General features: G+C 40.3%; 1 protein-coding gene across 1 annotated transcript in view; it reads left to right on the forward strand.

Moving 5' to 3' along the window:
- The window catches only part of PRDM10 (PR/SET domain 10), a 123,150-nt gene that overhangs the window by 39,875 nt on the left and 56,509 nt on the right, over nt 1–26,766 (forward strand). Inside the window, exon 5 of the mRNA XM_064268860.1 lies at nt 25,381–25,606. Within this exon, the coding sequence (XP_064124930.1) occupies nt 25,381–25,606 (226 nt within the window). The remainder of the gene's footprint in view (nt 1–25,380; nt 25,607–26,766) is intronic.

The following is a 26,766-nucleotide window of genomic DNA, read 5'->3' on the forward strand; positions in this document are numbered from 1 at the left end:
ACTTTTTTATTTTTTAGTTTATGAGAGAGAACTAATGAATCCTCATAAAGTAGCCCCGGTGGTACAGTGGCTAAGCATTTGGCTGCTAACTGAAAGGTCGGTGATTCGAACCCACCAGCCGCTCCGCAGGAGAAAGATGTGGCAGTCTGCTTCTGTAAAGATTATAGCCTTGAAACCCTTTGGGGCAGTTTTACTGTGTCCTATAGGGTCGCTCTGAGTTGGAAACAACGTGATAGCAGTGGGTTTTTATGGGAGTGTATAATTCAGATATTTCCATTTTTAAATTTGAAAAATAATGAATAGATATGTTAATAATATCTATGAAATTGGGAGAAAGTTCCTAGAATTCCTTGTTATATAAATTATGACTGAATTTATTCCTGAATGGTAATGAACTATAGTTTTGTAAGGTCTGTGAACTTGAATGAGAATTATTATTTTATTTTAATAATTTTATACTAATTAGGTATATTCTTGACCAAAAAAATGTTCTGTAAATATTTATTGATTCCATCAAGGAAGCATTGAATGGGCCTAGTTAGTTTTTGCATTTAATGGAATGCTTTTGAATGTCTTCCATAGATGATTAATTCATTCATTCATTTTTTGCAGTATTAATATTTTTCATAAAAAGTTGAAGCATTACAAAAAAAAAGATGCTTAAAAAAAAAAATAACAAAAAACCCAACACCTCTCCAAATTCTACCCAGAAACATTAACTTAATATTTGGTAACTATTATTTCAGACATGCATACATAAAGATGAACAAGCAGGGGAGAAAATGGTGTCATACTCTAAATGCTATTATTAACTTAAAAATTTTAAGCTGAAATTTGCTTGAATTTAGCAGAAGAAATGGAAGTGACATTGAAAGCAGCTGGAGTCAGCCTTTTCCCAAACCGTCCTTCAGCCTTAGCCCCGTCCTGTCGATCGGTTCCTGGCAGTCAGCACAGGTGTTCTTCCATTTTCCTCACCACTGTTTCGTGTCAGGCTATTAGTGAAACTAACATATTTATGTTCTCTTCAGTCACCACAGTTATTTAGAATTTTGCTTCACTCTCTACTACGATTTAATTTGCTTTGGCAAAATCTTGAGTCTAATTTTGATATTTTCCTCATACCTCTTCTGTCTTAACGGCTAGGTGATTCTTTCTTTCTCCTTGAAGTTTTTCTTTGAAGTCTGATGACTTCACCAGCATATGAATCTGAATTTCCGAGGACAGGGTGTGTCTTTTTGATGTGTCGGTTAAAACTTTACTTCAGGAGAATTTTCATCTCTTCCCTCTTTGAAAATTCCTTTGTTCCATTTTCAGGAAAATTAGTGAGCGGTGTGTATGTTGACTGTCTGCATTCCGTATCTAACATTTTCTGTACAATCATTTTTGTATATATTCTTTTCCATTTTATTTGTGTACTTTCTTTTAGCCTACCCACCAGGCCACCTCACTGTATTTTTCTCTTTTTTTACTATTTAATTAAAATATATATATCTCTCTGCAAAAATCTAAGCACATAGCTCAACGATATGTTATGAGGAGAACATCCTGTGTAACCAGCACCCAGATTAAACAACCGAACACTCCTAAAACTCAGCCTCATGCTTCCTCTCAATTACACAGCCTTCTCTTCTCATAGATAACTACTGTTCTGCCAGCTGACACCGTAGATTAATTTCTCGTTTTTTGAACTTGACATAAATGGAACTATATAATGTGGTTTCCTTTTGGTGTGGCTTCTTTACTGAACATTGTACTTGGGAGAGTCATTCATTTTTATTGCTATACAGTATTTAGTTTTATGAATATACCACAATGTAATTACATGTGACACTATCAGATTGTTTCCAGGTATGGCTATTAAGAGTAACAGTGGCTATGGATATTTCTGTATATGACTTACAGTGTACATGGGCATGTATTTCTGTTGGGTGTACAACTTTAACAGTGAAATGGCTGGGCTATAAGGTATACATAGACCCAACTTTTAATTAATAATATTAAACCATTTTATGGAGTATTTAGTAGCAGTTTACATTCATACCAGCAGTATCTAAGAATTCCAATTTCACTACATTTTTACCATACTTGGTATTGTCAGTCTTGTTCATTTTAACCATTTACTAGGCATGTATGGTATAATGTTGAGTGTCTTTTCATGTGTTCATCAGCCATTTGGATAGGATGCGTTTGTGAAACGCTGGTTACATTCTTCCGCCCTTTTTTCAGTTGGATTATCTTTTTCCAAACCAATAGAATTTCTTTACATATTCTGTATACAAGCTCTTTGGAGTTATGTCTTACAAGTATCTTCTCCACTCTATGGCTTTCTTTTTCAATTTCTTAATTACATATTTTGATGAAAAGAAGTTGTTTATTTTTATCTTATAATTTTTATTGTGTTTTAAGTGAAGTTTGCAAATCAAATTAGTCTCCCACACAAAAACCCATATACACCTTGCTAAAAAAACCCAACACACTCCCAATTACTTTCCGCCTAATGAGACAGCCCGCTCTCTCCCTCCACTCTCTCTTTTCCTGTCCATTTTGCCAGCTTCTAACCCCCTCCACCCTCTCATCTCCCCCTCCAGGCAGGAGATGCCAACATAGTCTCAAGTGTCCACCTGATCCAAGAAGCTCACTCCTCACCAGCATCCCTCTCCAAACCTCTGTCCAGTCCAACCCATGTCTGAAGAGTTGGCTTCAGGAATGGTTCCTGTCCTGGGCCAACAGAAGGTCTGGGGGCCATGACCACCGGCGTCCCTCTAGTCTCAGTCAGACCATTAAGTCTGGTCTTATGAGAATTTGGGGTCTGCATCCCACTGATCTCCTGCTCCCTCAGGGGTTATCTGTTGTGCTCCCTGTCAGGGCAGTCATTGGTTGTAGCCGGGCACCATCTAGTTCTTCTGGTCTCAGGATGATGTAGTCTCTGGTTCATGTAGCCCTTACTGTCCCTTGGGCTGGTAATCGTCTTGAGTCCTTAGTGTTCCTCATTCTCCTTTGATCCAGGTGGGTTGAGACCAATTGATGCATCTTAGATGGCTGCTTGCTAGCGTTTAAGACCCCAGATGCCACTCTTCAAAGTGGGATGCAGAATGTTTTCTTAAGAGATTTTTTATGCCGATTGACTTAGATGTCCCCTGAAACCATGGTCCCCAAACCCCTGCCCCTGCTACACTGACCTTTGAAGCATTCAGTTTATTCAGGAAACTTCTTTGCTTTTGGTTTAGTCCAATTGTGCTGACCTCCCCTGTATCGGGTGCTGTCTTTTCCTTCACCTAAAGTAGTTCTTATCTACTATCTAATTAGTGAATGCTCCTCTCCCGCCCTCCCTCCCTCCCCCCCTCTTAACCACAAAAGAATGTTTTCTTCTCAGTTTAGACTATTTCTCAAGTTTTTGTAATAGTGGTCTTGTACAATATTTGTCCTTTTGCAACTGACTAATTTCACTCAGCATAATGTCTTCCAGGTTCCTCCATGTTATGAAATGTTTCCCAGATTCCTCACTGTTCTTTATCGATGGGTAGTATTCCATTGTGTGAATATACCATAATTTATGTATCCATCCATCCGTTGATGGGCACCCTGGTTGCTTCCATCTTTTTGCTATTGTAAACAGTGCTGCAATAAACATGGGTGTGCATATATCTGTTTGTGTAAAGGCTCTTATTTCTCTAGGATATATTCCAAGGAGTGGGATTGCTGGATCATATGGTAGTTCTATTTCTAGATTTTTAAGGAAGCGCCAAATCGATTTCCAAAGTGGTTGTACCATTTTACATTCCCACCAGGAGTGTATAAGTGTTCCAATCTCTCCACAGCCTCTCCAACATTTATTATTTTGTGTTCTTTGGATTAATGCCAGCCTTGTTGGAGTGAGATGAAATCTCATTGTAGTTTTGATTTGCATTTCTCTAATGGCTGATGATCGTGACCATTTCCTCATATATCTGTTAGCTACCTGAATGTCTTCTTTAGTGAAGTGTCTGTTCATATCTTTTGCCCATTTTTTAATTGGGTTATTTGTCTTTTTGCAGTTGAGTTTTTGCAGTATCATGTAGATTTTAGAGATCAAGTGCTGATCAGAAATGTCATAGCTAAAAACTTTTTCCCAGTCTATAGGTAGTCTTTTTACTCTTTTGTTGAAGTCTTTGGATGAGCATAAGTGTTTGATTTTTAGGAGCTGCCAGTTATCTAGTTTTTCTTCTGCATTCTTAATGATGTTTTGTATACTGTTTATGCCATGTATTAGGGCTCCTAACATTGTCCCTCTTTTTTCTTCCATGATCTTTATCGTTTTAGATTTTATATTTAGGTCTTTGATCCATTTGGAGTTAGTTTTTGTGCATGGCGTGACGTATGGGTCTTGTTTCATTTTTTTGCAGATGGATATCCAGTTATGCCAGCACCATTTGTTAAAAAGACTGTCTTTTTCCCTTTTAACTGCTTTGGGGTCTTTGTCAGATATCAACTGCTCATATGTGGATGGATTTATATTTTTTTCCATCCTTCGAGTTTTAGTTTGTTTGTGTCTCTAAGTCTAAGGTGTGTCTCTTGTAGACAGCATATAGATGGATCTTGTTTTTTAATCCGTTCTGCCACTCCGTGTCTCTTTATTGGTACGTTTAGTCCATTGACATTCAGGATAATTACGGATAGGTATGAATTTAGTGCTGTCACTTTGATGTCTTTTTTTGTGTGTTGTTGACAGTTTCTTTTTCCCACTTGATTTTATCTGCTGAGTAGATTTTCTTTATATATTGTCCTTTCTTCATATTTGTTGTTGATTTTGTTTCTGCTGAGTCTGTATTTTTCCCTTGTATTTTATTTTGACGAGTAGGATAGTTTCTCTCCTTTGTGGTTACCTTATTATTTACCCCTATTTTTCTAAGTTTAAAACTAACTTTAATTTCTTTGTATCGCCGTTATCTTCCTGTCCATATGGAAGGTATATAATTACTTTTCTTAGTCCCTCTTTATTATTTTAATGTTGTCTTCTTTTATATAATAACATCACCGTTACCCTGTGTTGGGCTTTTTTTTTTTAATCTTTGTTTTCTTGGATTTCCCTGTCAGGGTTGACTTCTGGTTGCTCTGCCCAGTGTTCTAGTCTTGGATTGATACCTGATATTATTGGTTTTCTAACCAAAGAACTCCTTTTAATATTTCTTGTAGTTTTGGTTTGGTTTTTACAAATTCCCTCAACTTGTGTTTATCTGGAAATGTCTAAATTTCACCTTCATATTTAAGAGACAGTTTTGCTGGATATATGATTCTTGGCAGGCAATTTTTTTCCTTCAATTTTTTAAATATGTTATCCCATTGCCTTCTTGCCTGCATGGTTTCTGCCGAGTAGTCCGAGCTTATTCTTACTGGTACTCCTTTGTAGGTGACTTTTCATTTATCCCTCACTGCTATTATAATTCTCTCTTTATCTCTGGTTTTGGAAAGCTTGATTATGTCTTGGTGACTTTCTTTTAAGATCTACCTTATGTGGAGTTTGATGAGCATCTTGGATAAATATCTTCTCATCTTTCGCAATATCAGGGAAGTTTTCTGCCAACAAATTTTCAATAATTTTCTCTGTATTTTCTGTTATTCCTCCCTGTTCTGGTACTCCAATCACTCATAGGTTATTTCTCTTGATAGAGTCCCACATGATTCTTAAGGTTTCTTCATTTTTTAAAATTCTTTTACCTGATTTTTCTTCAAATATGTTAGTGCCAAGTGATTTATCTTCGAGTTTAGAAATTCTATCTTCTACTTGCTCAATTCTGCTCCTCTGACTTTCTATTGAGTTGTCTAATTCTGTAATTTTATCGTTAATCTCCTGAATTTCTGATTGCTGTCTGTCTATGGATTTTTCCAGCTTGTTAAACTTTTCATTACGTTCCTGAATAATCTCTCTAATTTCTTCAGTTGCTTTATCTGTGTGTTCCTTGGCTTGTTCTGTGTATTGCTGCGTTTCCTTCCTGATGTTTTGAGGGGTTCTGTATATTAAACTTTTGTACTCTGCATCTGGCAATTCCAGGAATGCGCTCTCATCTAGAAGATCCCTGGATTCTTTGTTTAGAGAGCCTGTTGAGGTGACCATGGTCTGTTTGTTTATGTGACTTGATATTGACTGTTGTCTCCGAGCCATCTATAAGTTATTGTATTAGTTTATGCTTGCTTACTGTGTCGTAGCTGCTTGCTCTGTTTTGTTTTGGTATACCCCTATGGGTTGCTTGAGTGAGCTAGCTTGATTATCTTCACCTTTGGAGCTCTGGCGTCCTGTCCCCAGCTGGCTAGAGCTGTTATCAGGTATATCAGTCTAAGAGTCCATTCAGTTTTCTTGTATGAATTTAGCTCAGGTTTCCAGGTAGCTGATCTTCAAGTGTGTGGTACAGACTCTGTCGTACAGTCTTAGAGGGGCAGGGGCGATTGGCATATATACTGGTATCTGATTGCAGCAGGAGGTCATGCTCTGAACAAGGCAGGGGGCTGAGAACCGACCCCCAAGCGTCTCTGAGGAAAATGCATATCTGTTCCCTAGAGCTTGCTGGTGGGTGGGTTCTGCAGAGGGAACATGGGCAACCAAAGTTTTTGCTTGTAAGGACTGGGAGTTACCAGTTATCTTTGGACCCCTGCCACGGGTGGCTGGATGACCTGAGTGGGGCTACCAGTCCTTAGGTCCATGATGTGGGTAGGTGAGGACTTGTTTAATAGGCAAAGCAATGTCAAACGTCAAACACTCACCTCTCCACCGCACAGCTGAAATGGTTGGAGTTTGCCAACGAGGGCCTATTCTCTCGAAATAGGCCCACACAGGTCCATGCAGAAGGGAAAGGTGCTTAAGGTCCACAGGTGGCTTATGCCTGGACAGGAGCCGCTTCTGTCCTGAGCTCCCCTGGTTACTGGAACTAGCAAATTATCTTTTCCCCCAGTTGCAAATTTTTTCCTTCCCCAAGGCCGGGCAGATGGCTCTAGGTGCTCACCAGGGTCTGTCTCAGGCCCAGGGATTCAGCAGCTGAAGCCGGTTTGCAGGTGGAGGGGGGTGCGGTAAAATATATGCAAGTACTTAGCTTTTGCTGGGAGTGCTGTTCTTCTGAGGTTCCAGATGTGTGAGTAGGCTGTGTGGCTGGCTGCTTCTCCCTGAGGAAACTGCGGCCAAACGCCAGGACCAGCCTGCTGCCGCCACTGCTGTCACCACTCCGGGAATGGTGCCTGAGGGCTTCCCGCGATTCAGGTCCGGTTACCCCCTCCACTTCTGAACAGCCTCTTCCTCCCCCTGCCCCTCAGTTCGTTGTCTAAGCTTGCCTTTGATGCTCAGGGCTCCCAGCTTGTCACAAATATACTCGTTTCACTTGTGTTTTTGGGTCTTCGTTGTAAAGAGGGCTCAATGGAAGCATTTGTCTATTCTGCCATCTTGGCTCCGCCCTGCTCTGTGTTCATTGTAATATTGTCCAATTTCTCTATATTTTCCTTTATAGTTAGCACTTTTTTTCCCCAATTACGTTACTGTATTTCTTTTTTTTTTTAATAATATTTTATAGTGTTTTTGGTGAAGGTTTACACAGCAGTTTAGGTTCCCCTTCAACAATTTCTGCACAGGTTGTTCAGTGACATTAGTTACATTTTTCACAATGTGTGAACATTCTCATTATTTCCATTCTGGTTGTTCCATTTCTATTAATCTACTTTCCCTGCCCTCTTACATTCTCATCTTTGTTTTAAAGTAATTATTGACTGGTCTCTATAGGTGATTTTTTAAAGGAGCCCAGTACTTCAACGTGATGTTCATTATTTTATGAGCCAATCTGTTATTTAGGTAAAAGGTAACCTCAAGGGATAACTTTGGTTTAGGGTTTAAATAATATCTCAGGATGATAGTCTTGGGGAGTCCTCTAGGCTTAACTCATCCAGTAAGTCTGGAATTTCTAAGAATTTGAGTCTGTTTCACATTTTTCTCTCATCGTATCATGATCCACCTACCGTGGCCCTGATCAGGAGGGTTGGCAGTGGTAGCCAGGCACCATCTAGCTCTTCTGGTCTCAGAGTAGTATATATCTCTTAATTTAAAGTTAAATTAAAAAAAAATAGTTTTTGGGGTAGAAGTCTTGTACATATTTCAATAGATTTATTCCTAAGTATTTGATGTTTTTTGTTGGTATTAAAAATGTTACAATTTTTAAACATTTTAAACTTATTTTCATGTGGAAATAGTTTTGTATTGTCCTTGCATTCAGTTTTATATATTCTAATACTCTATCTGTAGGTTCTTTTGGCTTTTCTGAGTAAATAGTTGTGTCGTCTGTTAATGAGGTTTTTTTTCTTTGTAGCTCTTTCCTTTTTTCTTTTTAGTCTCCTGGCTAGGATCTTTGGTACATTATTGAACAGAAATGGTGCTGTAGGCTTCCTTTCTTCCCATTCTCGGAGGAAAAGCTTTCACTACTTCACCATTAAGAATGGTGTTTGGTATAAGTTTTTTTAAAGGAAGTTCCTTTTATTTCTAGTTTCCTAAGAGTGTTCATTATTAATTGATGTTTATTAATAATGGATTTTGGTTTTTATCAAATGCTTTTTTTGGAGTCTGTTGAGATTATCATATGATTTTTTCTCCTCTTTTCTGTTAATATGATGAATTGCATTAACTGATATATAAAAATTAAGCCTGCTTTGCATTCTTGGAATAAACCCTCTTCGGCCCTTTTCAAATACATCTGGATTTGGCTTGCTAATGTTTTCTTTGGAAGTTTTGCGTATATATTCATAAGCCTATTATATTTTCAGTCAGTACATTTTATTATTTTTTGCTTTTAAAGTGGTTTTCATCTTGGTAATATTTTTTCTTTTTCTTCAAGTGTCATCCTGAAAAGCTACGTCATCATTTTTATCGACTGTATAGTGTTTTTAGTGTATGTCTGTACTAATATTTATGTTCTCAGTCCCCAATTTTTACACATGTAGGCCCTTTCTCTCTTTTTTGCTACTCTAAAGTACACTGTCATGATAGCATATCAGGTTATTTTGTTGACCTTCCTCGCTGTACCAGAGTCTCAAAACAAAGTCTGGGTGCCAACAAAAGCATGACTTACATGCGGTCATTGGAGGGAGCAGCACTTTCCTCACGTGAAGAAGAGACAAAGTGAGGTCAGCTTCAATAGTGGATGCGGTCCCCCGTGGCCAGCGGTCACTCTCCACAGCCGACACAGGGATGGTAGTCTACGTGCACAGCTTTCCTGCTGAGCTGAGAGACTGTTCCTTTCCCACTGGGAACAGATATGGGAGTAGGGTTGGTCAGGTGCCATAGGGCACTCACAGATGAGGAGAGTGAGAAAAGTTAACTGTATACCCAGAACAGGGAGGGAGGCTCAGTGATAAAGGGATGAAGCTGGGGGCAGGGGGTGGGAGGAAGACTCAGTGGAAAACTCAGTCCCCAGCCTTTGTCATCAGGGAATGTTCCAGGCCCAAGACTTCTGACCAGGTGGCATGCAGGGGCTGCAGTAGACTGTCCTACCTTCTTACAGTAAATTCCCAAAAGAGAAATGGTGGGGAGAAAAAGTGTTTACATTTTAAATTATTAAGAACCAAGACTTTTTTTGTGTGTAAAAGTGAAAACAAACAAAACAACAACAACAAAATATAAAAATCAAAGGAGTTAAATAAAAACCCAGAATCCTAAATTTGAATTGGACTATCAGTATGAACTCATGATAAATTTTCTCTTTAAAAAAAAATCCCTGTTTTCTAGTCTTGGCTGCTGAGAAACTTTAAACACCATGATCAGTCCAGTAGCAGTGAGTATCCCCAATGCTCTGATACGGTGTCTAAATACTAATTTCTGATCAAAGGAATCAGGACGACTTGGAGAAATGGATATGTACAAGATGATCCTGAAACATCTTTTCTTACCAGAATGCAAGGAAGCTATTAAAACTTCTGTTCTGGGTTCCTATGGAAAGAACTCAGTATCTAACTTGAAGGGGCCAGAATGGGACAATTTGAGCCATAAAAAGGATAATAGCTCTAACAGATTGAAATACATGAAATGTATTTAAAGTCTACAAGTTCATGGTTATATTAAAAAACGTAACTCATTGGCTGCTTTTTGAGGATGCTAGAGGACCACTATTCTTCTGAGAACTGGCAAGTAAAAGGAAGGAATCAAGCATGTTTCTAGTCTTTCTTCCTGAATGTCCTCGGGTGACCAAATACTTGATAAAGGAAATTTCTCTGTTGTAGACGTATTACGGCTGATAAATAGATGGAATGATAGGTTTAGAATATCACCATTTTGCGTATCTTAGTGAAATTATGGATCTATGCAATGGTTATCATCAACCTGAAACCAATAGGAAAAGCTGTTGAGGAACTTTATAATGGATGGATCGGGATAACATTTAACCCTCTGGACATACTTTTTTTAAAAAATTATTTTCTTGGTGAAATTATATGCCGCAAAACATACACCAATTCAGCAATTTCCACATGTACAGTTCAGTGACATTGATTACATTCTTCAAGTTGTGTGACCATTCTCACCCTCTTTTTCCAAATTATTCTGCCATTGTTGATGTAAATCACTGACCCTAAGCTTTTCGTCTAATCTTTCGAGTTGCTGTTGTCAATTTGATCACATAGAAATAATTCTTTAAAAGAGAATAATGCTCAGAACAGACGTTCTTTACTAATTAAGCTATACTATTGTTTGGTTTAAAGATGGCTTCAGGGAATAGTTTCAGGTTAGTGTTTAAGGTTTAAAGATTATCTCAGGGCAGTAGTTTTGGGGGTCATCCAGCCTCAGTGGTTCCAGAAAGCCTGGATTCCGTGAAATTTTGAAATTCTGTTCCATATTTTACCCCTTTTTGATCAGGATTCTCATATACACGTATGAGTCACTTAATGTCCACAATATGTTCTGTGAAATAGGACGTCATGTGATTCGTGTGTTGTGTGAACATCATAAACAGGAGAGAGGCATGCAGGACAGTCACCGGTCGAGCCTGCCTTTCCCATCTCCCCTAATGGGCTTTACTCTCTTCCAGCCCCACCTACCCCAGCCTGGACTGCTCAGTGGCCGCCACTGTGGGAGGAGCTGTGGGCCTGGACGTCACACACACAGCACCTGGGCTGAGGGGGGCAGTGGCCTCCACAGGGCATCCCCCTTGGCAGCTCCAGCAGTGTCTGTTTTCCTTGCTTGAGGCGAGCATGGTGGGACAGGCAGCCATGGATGAGCATCAGGACCCCTTCCCCCTGCTGCCCCAGGGCTGGGTAGACCCCCGACCCGGAGAGTTAGTGAGAGACAGATCGAATCTCCCTGCTTGGCAAAGTACATCCACTACATCCTGTTCTCCAATCGAGATAACTTTAGGAGACCACAGACGTATATGCAGTTAGATGTTGCCTGAACAGAGGTTAAGCAACACACACTTGTAGACTCTTTGATCAGAATGCTCAGTAATGGTAGCTAGACACCATCCAGTTCTTTTGGTCTCATGGCAAAGGAGACAGTTGTTCAGGGAGGCAATTAGCCACACATATCCTCCTCCTATTCCTGACTCTCCTTCTTCCTATGTTGTTCAGATGAAACAGATCAATTGCTTGTGCCTTGGATGGCTGCTTGCAAGTGTTTAAGACTCCGGGAACTCCTCAGCAAACTAGGAGGTAGAACAGAAACACTGAAAATGATATTAGGCCAGTTGACTGGAATGTCCCATGAAACCATGACGCTAAACCTTCAAACCAAGAAAACAAATCTCATGAGCATCTACATAAACGGCCTCAGCAGCTGTTCTTCTTGGTTCTTTTTTTTTTTTTTGAAAACTATGTATAAAACAACATTTGCCAATTCAGCATTTTTCAGGTGTGCAATTATTGATATCAGTTGCGTTAATCATATTGTACAACGCTTAGATTAATCAGTGCCAAGTTTCTCATTATCATAAATTGAAACTTACTGCTTCCAAATGACGACTCCCTTCTTCCCTCCCTCCTGCCCCTGGTAACCACTAATAACCTTCAGTCTCTATACATTTGCCTATTCTTGTCATTTCTATACGTGAGATCATACAGTATTTGCCCTTCTGTGATTGACTTATTCCACTCAGCATGTTTTCAGCATTCACCCTTGTGGTAGCATGTATCAGCACTTCGCTTCTCTTACTGGCTGAGTAGTATTCCATTGTATGTATGTACCACATTCTGTATACCCATTCATCCGTTGATGGACATTTAGGTTGTTTCCACCTTTTGGCTTTGTGAATAATGATGCAATGAACATTGATGCACATATGTGTATTTGCCCTTCTACTTTTAAGTCCCTGGTGGTGCAGTGGTTAGGCGCTTGGCTGCTAACCAAAAGGTTGGTGGTTCAAACCCTCCAGCTGCTCTGTGGGAGAAAGATGTGGCAGTCTGCTTCCATAAAGATTATAGCCTTGGAAACCCCATTGGGCAGTTCTACTCTGTCCTATAGGGTCACTGTTAGTCAGAATTGACTCGGTGGTGGTGATTTGGGTTGGGATTGCTAGATCATATGGTAGTTTTATTTTTAATTTTTTGAGGAACCACCATACTGTTTCCTACAACTGCTGTACCATTTTGCTTTCCCACCAGCAATAGATAAGGGTTCCAGTTTTCCCACATCCTCGCCAACGTTTATTATTTTCTGTTTTTTTATCTTAGCCATCCTAAGGGGGAGTGAAATGGTATCTCATTATGATTTAAGTTTGCATCTCTCTGATGGTTAAATACATTGAGAATCTTTTCATGTGTTTGTTGGCCATTTGTATGCCCTCTTTGATGAAATGTCGATTCAAGCCCTTTGCCCATTTTTGACTGAGTTATTTGTCTTTAGGTTGTTGGAGTTTTATATATACTTGGGATATTAGACCCTTGTCAGATATATGGTTCCTGAATAAAAAAAAAATTTTTTTTAAATATCATTTTATTGTGGTTTTTAAAAAATGTTTAAAATTTTTCTTTAGTTAAATGTTTATTTTAATAGGTTCTTGTTCCTTTTAAAGCCGGACTAACTGCATTTGAATAAATGCACTTTGTTTTATATCAATAAACTCCTGAGAGTGACATAAAATTTGACAGTGACATAAGTGGCAAACCACCAAGATTTTATTGTGTTTAAGGTGAAAGTTTACACAGCAAATTAGGTTCCCATTTAATAATTTCTACGCTAATTATTCAGTGGTATTGGTTACATTTCCCATAATGTGTCATCATTCTCATTCATTCTGGTTGTACCATTTCCAGTCCTTTATTTTCTCTGCCTCCCTACATTCTCATCTTTGCTTTAGAGTAATTTTTGACCATTTGGCCTTATATAGGTGATTTTTTAAAGGATCTCATTTCTCATGGGTGATATTTTTTTATTTTGTGAGCCAATTTGTTAGGTAGCTAAAAGGTGACCTTGGAGATAATTTTGGTTTAAGGTTTAAAGAACATCTCAGGACGATAGTCTTAGACAGTCCTATAGTTGCAACCTATCCAGTAAGTCTGGGCTTTTTAAGAATTTGAGTTATCTTTTTTTTTTCTACATACTGCTCTCATTTTATCAGGATCAGAAAGGTTGGTAATGGTAGCCAGGCATGATCTAGTTCTTCTGGTCCCAGGGTAGATGAGGCCGTGTTTCCTGCAGACGATTAGTCCTGTAGACTAGTTTCTTCTCTGAGTCTTTGGTTTCCGTCTTTCTCTTTTGTTGCAGATGAGTTGAGACCAATGGTTGTATCTTATATGGCTGCTTGCAAGCTTTTAAGACCCCGGGCACTACTCATAACATTGAGATGTAGAGCATACACTTTTTTATATTTCAAAAGAGATTGACTCAAGACACACCCTATACTAATCCTGTCTCATTGACATAACAAAGACAACCAATTCCCAAATGGGATTATAACCAAAGGCATAGAGGTTAGGGTTTACAACATGTATTTTGGGGGGACATAATTCAATGCATAACAGTTATCTTCCAGGAACCTTATAGTTTTAGCTTTAACATTTAGGTCTTTGGTTCATTTTGAGTTAGTTTTTGTGTATGATGTGAGGAATGTTTCCTGTTTTATTTTTCTGAAAATATCTGGTTTTGCCAACACCGTTTGTCAAAGAGACTATTTCTTTCCCATTGAATGGACTTTTATCACTTGTCGAAAATCAGTTGCCCATAGATGGGTGGATTTATTTCTCAATTCTAGTCCATTGGTCTGTGTGTCTGTCATTGAACTGGTACAAGACCATTTTGATTAGTATTGCCCTACAGTATGCTTTGAGATTGGGAAGTGTGAGGCCTCCTACTTTGTTCTTCTTCAATATTGCTTTGGCTATTTGAGGTCTCCTTCCTTTCCCTATAGAGTTGGTATTTAATTTTTCCATTTCAGTAAAGAACGTTGTTGAAATTTGGATTGGGATTGCATTATGTCTATAAATTGCTTTTGGTAGTATTGACATTTTCGCAATGTTAAGTCTTCTAGCCCATGAGCACTGTTTCCGTAGTATCTTAGTTTCTTGCAGGAGGGTTTTATAGTTTTCATTGTACAGGTCTTTTACATCCCTGATTATGTTTACTCCCAGGTATTTTACCATCCTGGAGGCTATTGTCAATGGTATTGTTTTCATGATTTCCTTTTCAGAGTCCTCCATGTTGGTGTAAAGGAACTCAGCTGATTTTTGTGTGTTGATCTTGTACCCTGCCACCTTGCTGAATTCTTCTATCCACTTTCTTGTGGAATCTCTGGGATTTTCTATGTGCACTGAAAAATTTCTCCCATTCATTATGTTCCTCCTGGTGGTGGTACTTCCTATTGCATTATACCACATGTCAAGTATTCGTTCCCCAAAGTGAACCCTAATCTGATCAAGTCTGTGGATCCAACTACCAGTTTTTTTGGAAGGCCACTGGGCAAAATGAAATGAAACAAGTAAAATACACAGGAGGATACAATCAGCAAGAACCAATGTGTGGGACACTCTCTAGGACAAATGACCTGATTTCTTTATTCCATAAATAAATTGCAAGGGAAAACAAAAACTTACAGATTAAAGGATACTTCAGAGACTTACCAGTCAGTTGTAATATCTGGACTTAGTTTGAATTGTGATTTGATTAAACCAACTGTAAAACATTTTATGAGACAATTGGGTAAATTATAACATTAACTGGATATTTGATGATATTAAGGAATTGTTAATATTTTAGATATGGTAATATATAACAACAACAACCAAAAAAAAAAAAAAACAAACCCTTTGCTGTCGAGCTGATTCCTATTCATAGCGTCCCTATTGGACAGAGAACTGCCCCACAGGGTTTCCAAGGCTGTAATCTTTACAGAAGCAGACTACTACATCTTTCTTCTGTGGAGCAGCTGGTGGGACCTTTCAGTTAGCAGTTGAGCACTTTAATGACTCTGCCACTAGAGCTCCTTATGATAATATGCAAACTATAAGAATCCTGATAATCTTTAAACCTTAAGCCAAAAATATCCCCTGAAGTCTTAAAACCAAACAATAGTTTTTAGGCTGACTAGTAAAAAAGTTCTGCCTTGAGCATTATCCTTTTTTTTAAAAATAATTTTTACTGTGCTTTAAGTGAAAGTTTATAAATCAAGTCAGTCTCTCACATAAAAACTTACATACACCTTGCTACATACTCCCAATTACTCTTCCCCCAATGAGACAGCCTGCTCCCTCCCTCCACTCCATTTTGCCAGCTTCTAACCTCCTCTATCCTCCCATCTGCCCTCCAGGCAGGAGATGCCAACATAGTCTCAAGTGTCCACCTGATCCAAGAAGCTCCCTCCTCACCTGCATCCCTCTCCAACCCACTGTCCAGTCCAATCCATGTCTGACAAGTTGGCTTCGGGAATGGTTCCTGTCCTGGGCCAACAGAAGGTCTGGGGGCCATGACCACTGGGGTCCTTGTAGTCTCAGTCAGACCATTAAGTCTGGTCTTTTTATAAGAATTTGGGGCCTGCATCCCACTCTTCTCCTGCTCCCTCAGGGGTTCTCTGTTGTGTTCCCTGCCAGGGCAGTCATCAGTTGTGGCTGGTCACCATCTAGTTCTTCTGGTCTCAGGATGATGTAGACTCTGGTTCATGTGGCCCTTTCTGCCTCTTGGGCTCGTAATTACCTTGTGCCCTCGGTGTTCTTCATTCTCCTTTGATCCAGGTGGGTTGAGACTCATTGATGCATCTTAGGTGGCCACTTGCTAGTGTTTAAGACCCCAGACACCACTCTTCAAAGTGGGAGGCAGAATGTTTTCTTAATAGATTTTATTATGCCAATTGACTTAGATGTCCCCTGAAACCATGGTCCCCAAACCCCTGCCCCTGCTACGCTGACCTTCGAAGCATTCAGTTTATTCAGGAAACTTCTTTGCTTTTGATTTAGTCCAGTTGTGCTGACCTCCCCTGTATTGAGTGTTGTCCTTCTCTTCACCTAAAGTAGTTCTTATCTACTATCTGATCAGTAAATACCCCTCTGCCACCCTCCCTCCCTCCCCCCTCCTGTAACCACAAAAGAATGTGTTCTTCTCAGTTTAAACTATTTCTCAAGTTCTTATAATAGTGGTCTTATACAATATTTGCCCTCTTGCAACTGACTAATTTCACTCAGCATAATGCCTTCCAGGTTCCTCCATGTTATGAAATGTTTCACAGATTCCTCACTGTTCTTTATCAATGCATAGTATTCCTTTGTGTGAATACACCATAATTTATTTATCCATTCACCCGTTGATGGGCACCTTGGTTGCTTCCATGTTTTTTCTATTGTAAACAGTGCTGCAATAAACATGGATGTATATATATCTGTTCGTGTAAAGGCTCTTATTTCTCTAGGATATATTCCGAGGAGTGGGATTGCTGGGTCATGTGGTAGTTCTGTTTCTAGCTTTTTAAGGAAATGCCAAATTGATTTCCAAAATGGTTGTACCATTTTACATTCCCACCAGCAGTGTATAAGTATTCCAGTCTCTCCACAGTCTCTCCAACATTTATTATTTTGTGTTTTTTGGATTAATGCCAGCCTTGTTGGAGTGAGATGGAATCTCATTGTAGTTTTGATTTGCATTTCTCTAATGGCTAATGATCGAGAGCATTTCCTCATGTATCTGTTAGCTGTCTGAATGTCTTCTTTAGTGAAGTGCCTGTTCATATCATTTGCCCATTTTTTAATTGGGTTGTTTTTCTTTTTGTGGTTGACTTTTAGCAGAATCATGTAGATTTTAGAGATCAGGCGCTGGTCAGAGATGTCGTAGCTGAAAATTTTTTCCCAGTCTGTAGGTGGTCTTTTTACTCTTTTAGTGAAGTCTTTAGATGAGCATAGGTGTTTGATTTTTAGGAGCTCCCAGTTATCTGGTTTCTCTTCAGCCTTTTTAGTAATGGTTTGTATTCTGTTTATGCCATGTATTAGGGCTCCTAACGTTGTTCCTATTTTTTCTTCCATGATCTTTATCGTTTTAGACTTTATGTTTAGGTCTTTGATCCATTCGGAGTTAGTTTTTGTGCATGGCATGAGGTATGGGTCTTGTTTCATTTTTTTGCAGATGGATAGCCAGTTATATCAGCACCATTTGTTAAAAAAACTATCTTTTCTCCAATTAACTGACACTGGGCCTTTGTCGGAAACCCTGGTTGCGTAGTGGTTAAGTGCTACGGCTGCTAACCAAAGGGTCAGCAGTTCAAACCTGTCAGGCACTCCTTGGAAACTCTATGGGGCAGTTCTACTCTGTCCTATAGGGTCGCTATGAGTCAGAATTGACTTGACGGCACTGGGTTTGGTTTGGTTTTTTGTTTTGGGGCCTTTATCAAATATCAGCCGCTCATATATGGATGGATTTATATCTGGATTCTCAATTCTGTTTCATTGGTCTATGTGTCTGTTGTTGTACTAGTACCAGGCTGTTTTGACTACTGTGGTGGTATAATAGGTTCTAAAATCAGGTAGAGTGAGGCCTCCCTCTTTGTTCTTCTTTTTCAGTAATGCTTTACTTATCTGGGGCTTCTTTCCTTTCCATATGAAGTTGGTGATTTATTTCTCCATCTCGTTAAAAAATGTCATTGGTATTTGGATTGGAATTGGATTGTATATACAGATAGCTTTTGGTAGAATAGACATTTTAACAATGTTAAGTCTTCCTATCCATGAGCAAGGTATGTTTTTCCACTTACGTAGGTCCCTTTTGGTTTCTTGCAGTAGTACCTTGTAGTTTTCTTTGTATAGGTCTTTTACCTCTCTGGTTAGATTTATTCCTAAGTATTTTATCTTCTTGGAGCTACTGTGAGTGGTATTGATTTGGTGATTTCCTCTTCAATGTTCTTTTTCTCGATGTAGAATTATGCTCTTTTAAGAACTATCTATATGGGATCAAATTGACAACAGCAATTGGAAAAATTAGATAGGAACCTTAGGGGGAGTGAGTTTATATTAATGGGGGAGGAACAACTCAGAAAAGGAGGGTAAGAATGGTTGCACAACTCAAACACTGTAATCAATGTCACTGAATTATACATGTAGAAACTATTGAATTGGTGTGTTTTGCTGTGTTTATTTCCAAGAACAACAACAAAATAAATAATTTTAGAGATGTATACAAACTATTTACAGATGAAAATGTATAGTGTCTAGGTTTTACTTCACAGTGCTTTAGTGTGGGGGAAGAATAGAGGTAGAGTAGATAAAGTATGAATGGCCATGTATTGACAGTTGTTGTTGAAGCTGAGTGACTGGTAAAAAAACTGGTACCTGAGGTTTATTATACTGTTTGCTCTACTTTTATATATGTTTGACATTTGTCATTATAAATGAGAAAATTATTTTGATAACACTTTCTTAATTTCTTTTTAGATGCTGAAAAACATTATATTCCCACCAACAATATATAAGAATACCCGTTTTCACACACCGTTGTCACTTTGGAGCCCTGATGGGGCAATGGTTAAGTGTTCAGCTGTTAACCAAAAGGCCAGCAGTTTGAATCCACCAGCCATTCCTTGGAAACCTCGTGGGGCAGTTCTATTCTGTCCTATAGGGTCCCTGTGAGGTGGAATCGACTCGATGGCAATGAGTTTGTTTTTTGTTTGGTTATCACACTGGGTATTTACATTCTTTTTAATTTTTGTCAGTCTGATAGGCAAAATGTCATTTTGTTGTTTTAATGTTAAGGCATAGTTTTAACTAAAAGTTTTGTTGCTGTTTTCACCTCAGAGCACCCTTTATTTTCTCCAGTCTCCAGAAGCAATCTTGTTTCATGTTTTGTACAAAAAGAAAATTATACTTAGATATCTCTGTGAACTGTGGCATTACACAGCACTGTAATGTTGGCTTACTGTCTTTACTGTAGCTCCCTGTTGAAGAAACTAACCAGCACAGTTTTTATTTCTGGCCATAACACCTCAATGATTGCCAGTTTATTCAGTGACCTGGATAAATTCTGGATAGAAAGTTAGAGTGGGGATTTAACACAGATGACGGTTGCCTTTTTTTTTTTTTTTTTTTTAGCAAAAACGTTCCTATTTTCAGTTGTTTTCAGTGGTGGCCAAATCTGTTTGAAGCCTTTTTTGATACATGTATTTTTCACATACGCACTCGCTTGTCCTTGGGGATGACATCGGTCCTCTCCAAACATGGAAGTACAGTCTTCTCTTTGTCTCTGAAAGTGAACATGTGTGACTCCCCACACGCTGAGAAGAAAATATGCTGCACTGATAATTGGTCTCAGCAGGAATCAAGAGGCAGTCTGTCGTGATTGCTGCTGTCCAGTCTTGTTTCGTATTTCATTTCTCTGATAAATTGTCCTGAAATTCATTATTACAGTTCCAGAATAATTAGGGTGGTATTGAGTGGGAAGGAAAAAATATACCATAAAGTTTCACAGACATTTTCTTTTTTTCCTGCATTTTATTGTCTATGACAAAATGCATAGGTTTAAAACATTTTTATTCCTTATTCCTTCGTTCCTCTAGGTAAAACTGGCACACGTTGCTTACTGGCTTGGTTGTTGTTGTTGTGTGCCTGGCTGTTACCTCAGGAGCATGTATGTGGTTGTCTGGTTCTGGTATTCATGGTGTACGTGATGTTTCCCTCTTCTGCCACCCTCCTTGAATAGACCCGGTTCCTTAGGGGCAGCTAGTGATGAAGTGGAAAAAGCAGGGCATAGTCAGAATTTGTGTTTCATCTCTGCAGTTTAGGAGCTGTGTAACCTCAAAGGAATTTAAGTATATGGGTAACATTCAGTAAACGTCAGATGAATTTTGAATGAATTATTCATTAAACAAATTTTTAAGACATACCTAAACCAAATCCATTGCCATGGAGTTGATTTCGACTCATAGTCAGACCCTATGGGACAGAGTAGAACTGAGCCACAGGGTTTTCAAGCCTGTAAATCTTTATGGAAGCTGACTGCCACATCTTTCTCCCACAGAGTGGCTGGTAGGTTTGAACCACCGACCTTTTGGTTAGCAGCTGAGCACTTTAACCACGGCACCACCAGGCCTACTAAGGCATAAAACCCAATGCATTGCTGTCTAGTCAATTCTGACTCATAGTGACCCTATAGGATAGGATACGATAAGACAGAGTAGAACTGCCCCACAGGATTTCCAAGGAGTGGCTAGTGGATTTGAACTGCTGACCTTTTTGTTAGCAGCTGAGCTCTGAACCACACAGTGCCACCAGGGCTCAGCCTAAAGCATACGTTAACCAAAAAAACCAAACCAATTGTTGTCAAGTTGATTCCGACTCATAGAGACCCTATACGTGTTAAAGTCTGTTGTGAGAGAAAGAACTTGATTTGACCTTTGATCCTGGTTCCTGAAAATAACCCTTGGAATTCCCCAGCAATTGAGGTGCCCTCATTATATAAAGGAAACCCTGGTGGCATAGTGGTTTAGTGCTACGGCTGCTAATCAAAAGGTTGGCGGTTGAAATCCACCAGGCACTCCTTGGAAATCCCATGGGGCAGTTCTACTCTGTCCTGTAGGGTCACAATGAGTCAGAATTGACTCGATGGCAATGGGTTTGTTTTTTTTTTTTTAAATTATGTAAAAACTCAAGACAAAACTTCAGGGTGTATGCAAATAAGTGGGGCTGCACAGATCACCTGGCAACTAACCTCAGAAGGGAGAAGGGCACGATACAATCAATGATGCATATGCAGTGAGGCCCAAATCATGACTATGCAAAAGCCAGTAAAAGCCCTGAACATGGACGTCTGAGGGCCTTCCTGGATTGGCGAGAACATCTGTGTGCAGAAGAGGGTGGTACATCCCTGGAGATGGTGGAGGCCCTGTGCTGGGACCCCTGTCGAACCTTGCCTGATGTGTCTCTTCATTTGTGTCCTTTCTGGCTCTAATAAATTGGTAACTGTAAGTATAGGTAGTCTCCATGTATTTTGTGAGTCATTCTAGAGAATAGACAAACCCACAATGGGCAGTGAGCCAACAGAGGCTGGCATGTCTGTTTGGCAATCTGAAGGACAGCGTCCTTCTAACTTGTGAAGACACAGTCTGGGTGACAGAGAAAGGCTGTGTGAGCATTGCTCTAAAAGGACAGAGTCTTCTTGACTTGTAGGTCTGACCTAACTTTGGGTGGTTAGGGTCAGAGAGAGAAAGTGCTATCTGGGTGGCTGGCAGTGAGGATAATGGAGATGTGGGAAGGTGAAGCCTGGATCCATTTCCAGGTGGGGATTGGATTCATGCTGACCCTTACCACACAGTTAGCAATAAAGGTGGGATTTGCCCACTTGCCCGTTTCTTAGTGCAGTTAGCACATCTATACTATCTAGAAATATATAATTTTTACCTAGAAATGAGTATCCTTGACCATCTTCATTCGTTTTCAACATTTCATGATTCTAGTATATACTCAACTTCTGATTTAGCATCAGTCCTTCAGGGTAATGCTGAAGTGCTCAAGCTTCCTTTTCTTAGCCACAGTCTTTTAGGAGTGTTTCAGCATTGGGGAGGAGAAGGTTGCTGGTGCTATTTTAACGTCAGCTTTCTCAGCATGACCAGAAGCCAGCAGTCACCTTGCCTAGCCAGTCTTTCTAGCAGCATCTGTTGGGAAAAAGAAATACGTTATAGAGTAACTCTAAAATGCTGAGTTCATTCTTTCACAGATTGGCCCAGCAAAGAGATAAAGAACTGAGGAGGGGTTGAGGTGACTATATGCTTTGGTTTGTTCAGTGTATGATAACAGTCATCACTAATGCTGGTGTAAAATTTAAGTGGCTTGAGAATGAAGAGCGATATTGTCGATTGTGCTGAGCTTGTGAGTGGGGTTGGCATGGCTTCCTTGCAGGATCTGTGAGAATGTGGCAGGGAGGTGGCAAATTAGGTGTGTTGCCCGAAGTTCCCTGCTCTTCTTGTTGAGTCCTCGCCCTCAGTGGGTATTTTATTCTGTTTTTATTGAAGCCAAAGCATCTCCCAGAATTTTGCTCTCTCATATAGAAGGTTCTAAGCGGCCTTGAGTTACAGAGATGGAGTACCCTGGGAAGGTCTGGCCCCTGGGTTAAGTGAGTGAGTGATACAACACATGTGTATTATCTGAAGTAACTGAATTGACCTGCTTTCTGGAGTCTGCGTGTTTTAATCGTTGGGCAGTGGTATTTAACTTCCACAGCAGGTGGTTCTGTGTCAGGCTCTGTGAATACACTGGTTGCTCAATACTGGTTCTCTATAGAAGTTAAGAAGTTTTTGTGTTTGCATGAGCAGTTGAAAAGGGCTGTCTCCGTGACTAGGAGCAAAGAGTTCCTTTAGATGTCTAAGGCATTGATGTCATTGCCCAAAGGACTAGATGTTTCAACAAACTAATCTTCATTGGATACCTACTATATGCTTGGCAGTCTTGTAGGGCTACTGAGGAAGTATGTAATTGTCATCTTGGCCCTCAAAGAATTAATCGCCATCATCATCATCATCATCTATTATTATTAATACTAAAACTTAGTAAGTGCCACTCTACTACTTGCCTTATACACACATTGTTTCATTTAATTCTTAGGAAAACCTGTGATACATGCATCATTGTACCCATTTTACTGATCAAGAGACTGAGATTCAGAGAAACTTAGTAACTCGCTAGAGGTGCCAGAATTTTAACTCAAATCTCTTTGACTCCAAAGCCCATAGACTGCTTCCCTGCGGTGTAGAGAGACAAGGTGGATGCATGTGAAAATTAGTAGTCCTTGCCACAGTAGATGGGATTTTGGCTATAATAGATACAAGGTTATGAGGGGTAGCTGATACATGAGATGTTAGACTCAAGAACTGAAAAAAAAGTAATAAAATGAAATTTACTAGGGATGAATGCAGAATTCCACATTTAAGTAAAAATCAACTATTTAAGTACTGACAGGGAAAAAATGGTTTAGTAGCACTTTATGGAGGAGCCCTGGTAGCACAATGGTTAAGCACTGAGCTGCTAACTGAAAGGTTGGTAGTTTGACCCCACCAGTGGCTCCGTAAAGATTACAACCTAAGAAACCCATGGGGTTGTTCCAGTCTGTCATATGGGGTCGCTATGAGTCAGAACTGATGGCACACAACAAGAAGTACTTTGTGAAGGGAAAAAACTACCCAGGGATTTAGTTGTCTGCAACTTCAGTATGGGTCAGCAGTAGAACAATGGCTAATGCAATCTGATGCTCTATTCATGGTGACATGCAATCCACTGAGGAACAGGTGAAGATAACAAGACGATGGGTGATCTGGAAACATGGCCATGTGAGAAAAATGGAATGAGTTTTTGGTCTTTAGATATGTGAAGGACTGTCATGTGGAAAGAAGGGTTAGACTTGTTCTCCATACTCCAGGGGAAAGTCCCAGATCCCAGTCAATGCGTGGGAAATTGTAAAGGGAGGTTTTGACTTGACAGAAACTGTCATAGTGCTATTCCAAAACGATTGACGCTGCTCTGTGCAGAAGTGAATTCCTGGTCATGAAGTGTTTAGGCAGAAGCTGAGTAACGTTGTAGGGTGGAACCCTGTGACTTTGTGTGTAATAGGAGGTAGGATCAGAGGAGTGTCAGGGAGGGCTGGAGTGATCTGAGATGGTTCTTAAAGAAGCTGGGACATGATGGCGTCTGGGAGACTGGTGAGGGAAGAACGTTCTAGATGAGGAAAACAACCTGTGGGAAGATACAGAAGGAGGAAGGAGGCTTTTTTTTTGTTTTAACTTGATGATTTATTGAATAGGCAGGGGACATGGCCCGAGTATGGCTTACGGCTCTAATTAGGCAGTAGAAATAAGACTGAATTAAACGTCTGGGGTAGTGTATCACCTTCTAACACTTATTTTGGCGGTGAGAGAGTTTTTTAAGGTACCATTTATTTTCTGTCCATGGACTTGGTGAAGTAGCATTCACCTAATTCGTGACCCAAACCTTGCCTTATTTGCAAAAGACTGACTTCAGCATGATTAAGCAAATAAGAATCTCTCATTTTTGCATAGAAACCTCAGCTTCTCTGGGGTGTTTAAAAGCAGAGTCGCTAACCAGTTAATTAACCAACTACAGGTTGCACCAGATGTGTAGTTTTAACTGCAGTGGTTGGAGACGGGCAAGGCATTGCATACCCTCTGTGGTGGCCGCCTGATTGTGGCCACGCTGCAAAAGCAGGGGAGACTGCCGACGGTGTGTGTGTGCACACACACTCACGCACGTGCTCACACATGCACGCACAAGCTCACATTCACACATGGGCGTACAGATACATGCACGCACGCACTTGCATTCACACAAGTGCATGCACACGCACACACACACACACACATACACACACACACACAAGGGTCCAGGAGGTTTGTTACTCACATAGGTGAGGTCTCTGGGAGAGCAGGGCAGAGCTCTCTCAAAGGGCCTGAGAGAACCAGGAAAGGAGACAGGCTCAGAGCTTTATTGTGGTCAGGAGTGGGGCCGGGGTCAAAGTCCTGCGTGCAGGCTGGGGCTTAGCTGGTGCCAAAGGAGGAGAACCTAGGCTTTCTGAGTACGTTCTAATGTAGGGCACAAGAGGAAGAGGGAGGGCTGAGGTGTAAAAGCTGTCAGCAGTCAAATATCAAAAAATGGAGTCAGACTCCTCATGACATCCTGTAAATGGAAATCATTTTTCCAGGGCTTTGAAAACAGCTACCTGTTACTATCGAGTTGGTTCCGACTCAGAGCGACCCTATGGGAAAGAGTAGAATAGCCCCATAGAGTTTCCAAGGAGTGCCTAGTAGATTCGGACTGCTGACCTTTTGGTTAGCAGCCATAGCACTTAACCACTACAGCATCAGGGTTTCCTTGAAAAGAGCTAGTGTGAAGAACATAGTCCACCAAACTCTGGTTCTGTGTGTGTGTGTACCAGCTAAATAAAAGGTATGTCTGCTAACTTTATGCCTTAAACCTCTCGTCCAGGCCTCACTACCAGTACATAACCAGGTGTTACCTTCAATTGAGAGTGTGGATGGTTCAGATCCTTTAGCAACTCTACAGAATCCCATTAGGAGATTGGAGGCAAAAGAGGAAGAGGAAGAGGATGAGGATGAGGATACTGAAGAAGATGAGGAGGAAGATGGTGAAGACACGGACCTGGATGACTGGGAACCAGATCCACCTCGGCCCTTCGATCCTCACGACTTATGTAAGTTGGAGGTGCTGTAATCCTCAGAGGAAGTTATGTGTTGTTTCTTGTGAGTACCTGTGTGTGTTAACATAAAAAACAAACAAACCCCCCCAAAACAAAAAAAAAACAGTTGCCATAGAGCCGACTCTGATTCATGGCAACCCCATGTGTGTCAGAGTAGAACTGTGTGTATTTCAATGGCTGTGACCTTTAGGAAGTAGATCGCCAGGCATTTCTTCTGAGGCACCTCTGGGTGGATTCAAACTGCTGGCCTTTTGATTAGTAGCTGAGTGGTTAACAGTTAGTGTCCTCCAGGGACTCTGTGTGGTAACACAGCTAACGTGCATGAGCACTTCCTGTGTACCGGATACTGTGCTGAGTGCTTCCTGTACATCAGCTCACTTCCTCTTCCTTACCGTCTTTCCAGGGAGGTGCTGGCACTGTTTTTGTTACTCCAGCTTTATTCCGAGTAAACTGTGGTTCAGGAGGGATCAGGTAGCCTGCTCATTCTAGCCCAGGTCTCTCTGAGACTAGAGCTTGAGCTCCTAACCACCATTGTAAGTTTGTCCGATCCTGGAATATTCTGGCCATTTTGGTTTTAACAAGTTTGCCTCGTTGCTTTACCTCCCTGTTTGATGATCTTGTAAAAAGCTTGTTATACCTCAGGCACTTGTACTTTGAACTTGTTAACTCACTCAGCGTTCTCTAGTCTCATGAGCTAGGTACTACTGTCCCCACAGAAGGCTTAGGTGGTTTTCCAGTGGTCACACTAGGAGATGACAAGAGCCAGGATTCAGACTCAGGCCGTCTGGCACTGGTGTGTCCACAACTGACCATGTGCCTCACAGCCTGTCCACTGCCTGCTCTCCCTACCAGATCATTCTTTCTTTCCATCCGTTTTCATGCTCACCTCTCTGAGTTCCCAAGGTTATTCAGAGCTTGGTAATCTCACCATGTTTTTCTTGGGGCCTCTGTAAGGTAGGAGTAGTAAAACCTATTTGCATGGGGCCGGTGTCCAGCTACCCTGATCCAAGAGATAACTTTTTTGTTGTGTTTTTCCTTGAATTTATAACTTTTCAAGGCAACTCTTTAGTCAAATAAATGTAAAGTCACTGTATCTTATAGCTATTAATACTCAGTTGACCTGTTGCCATCAAGTTGATTCTGACAGCTCCCTT

Source organism: Loxodonta africana, chromosome 15 (genome assembly GCF_030014295.1).
Source record: "Loxodonta africana isolate mLoxAfr1 chromosome 15, mLoxAfr1.hap2, whole genome shotgun sequence".
Taxonomy (NCBI): Eukaryota; Metazoa; Chordata; class Mammalia; order Proboscidea; family Elephantidae; genus Loxodonta; species Loxodonta africana.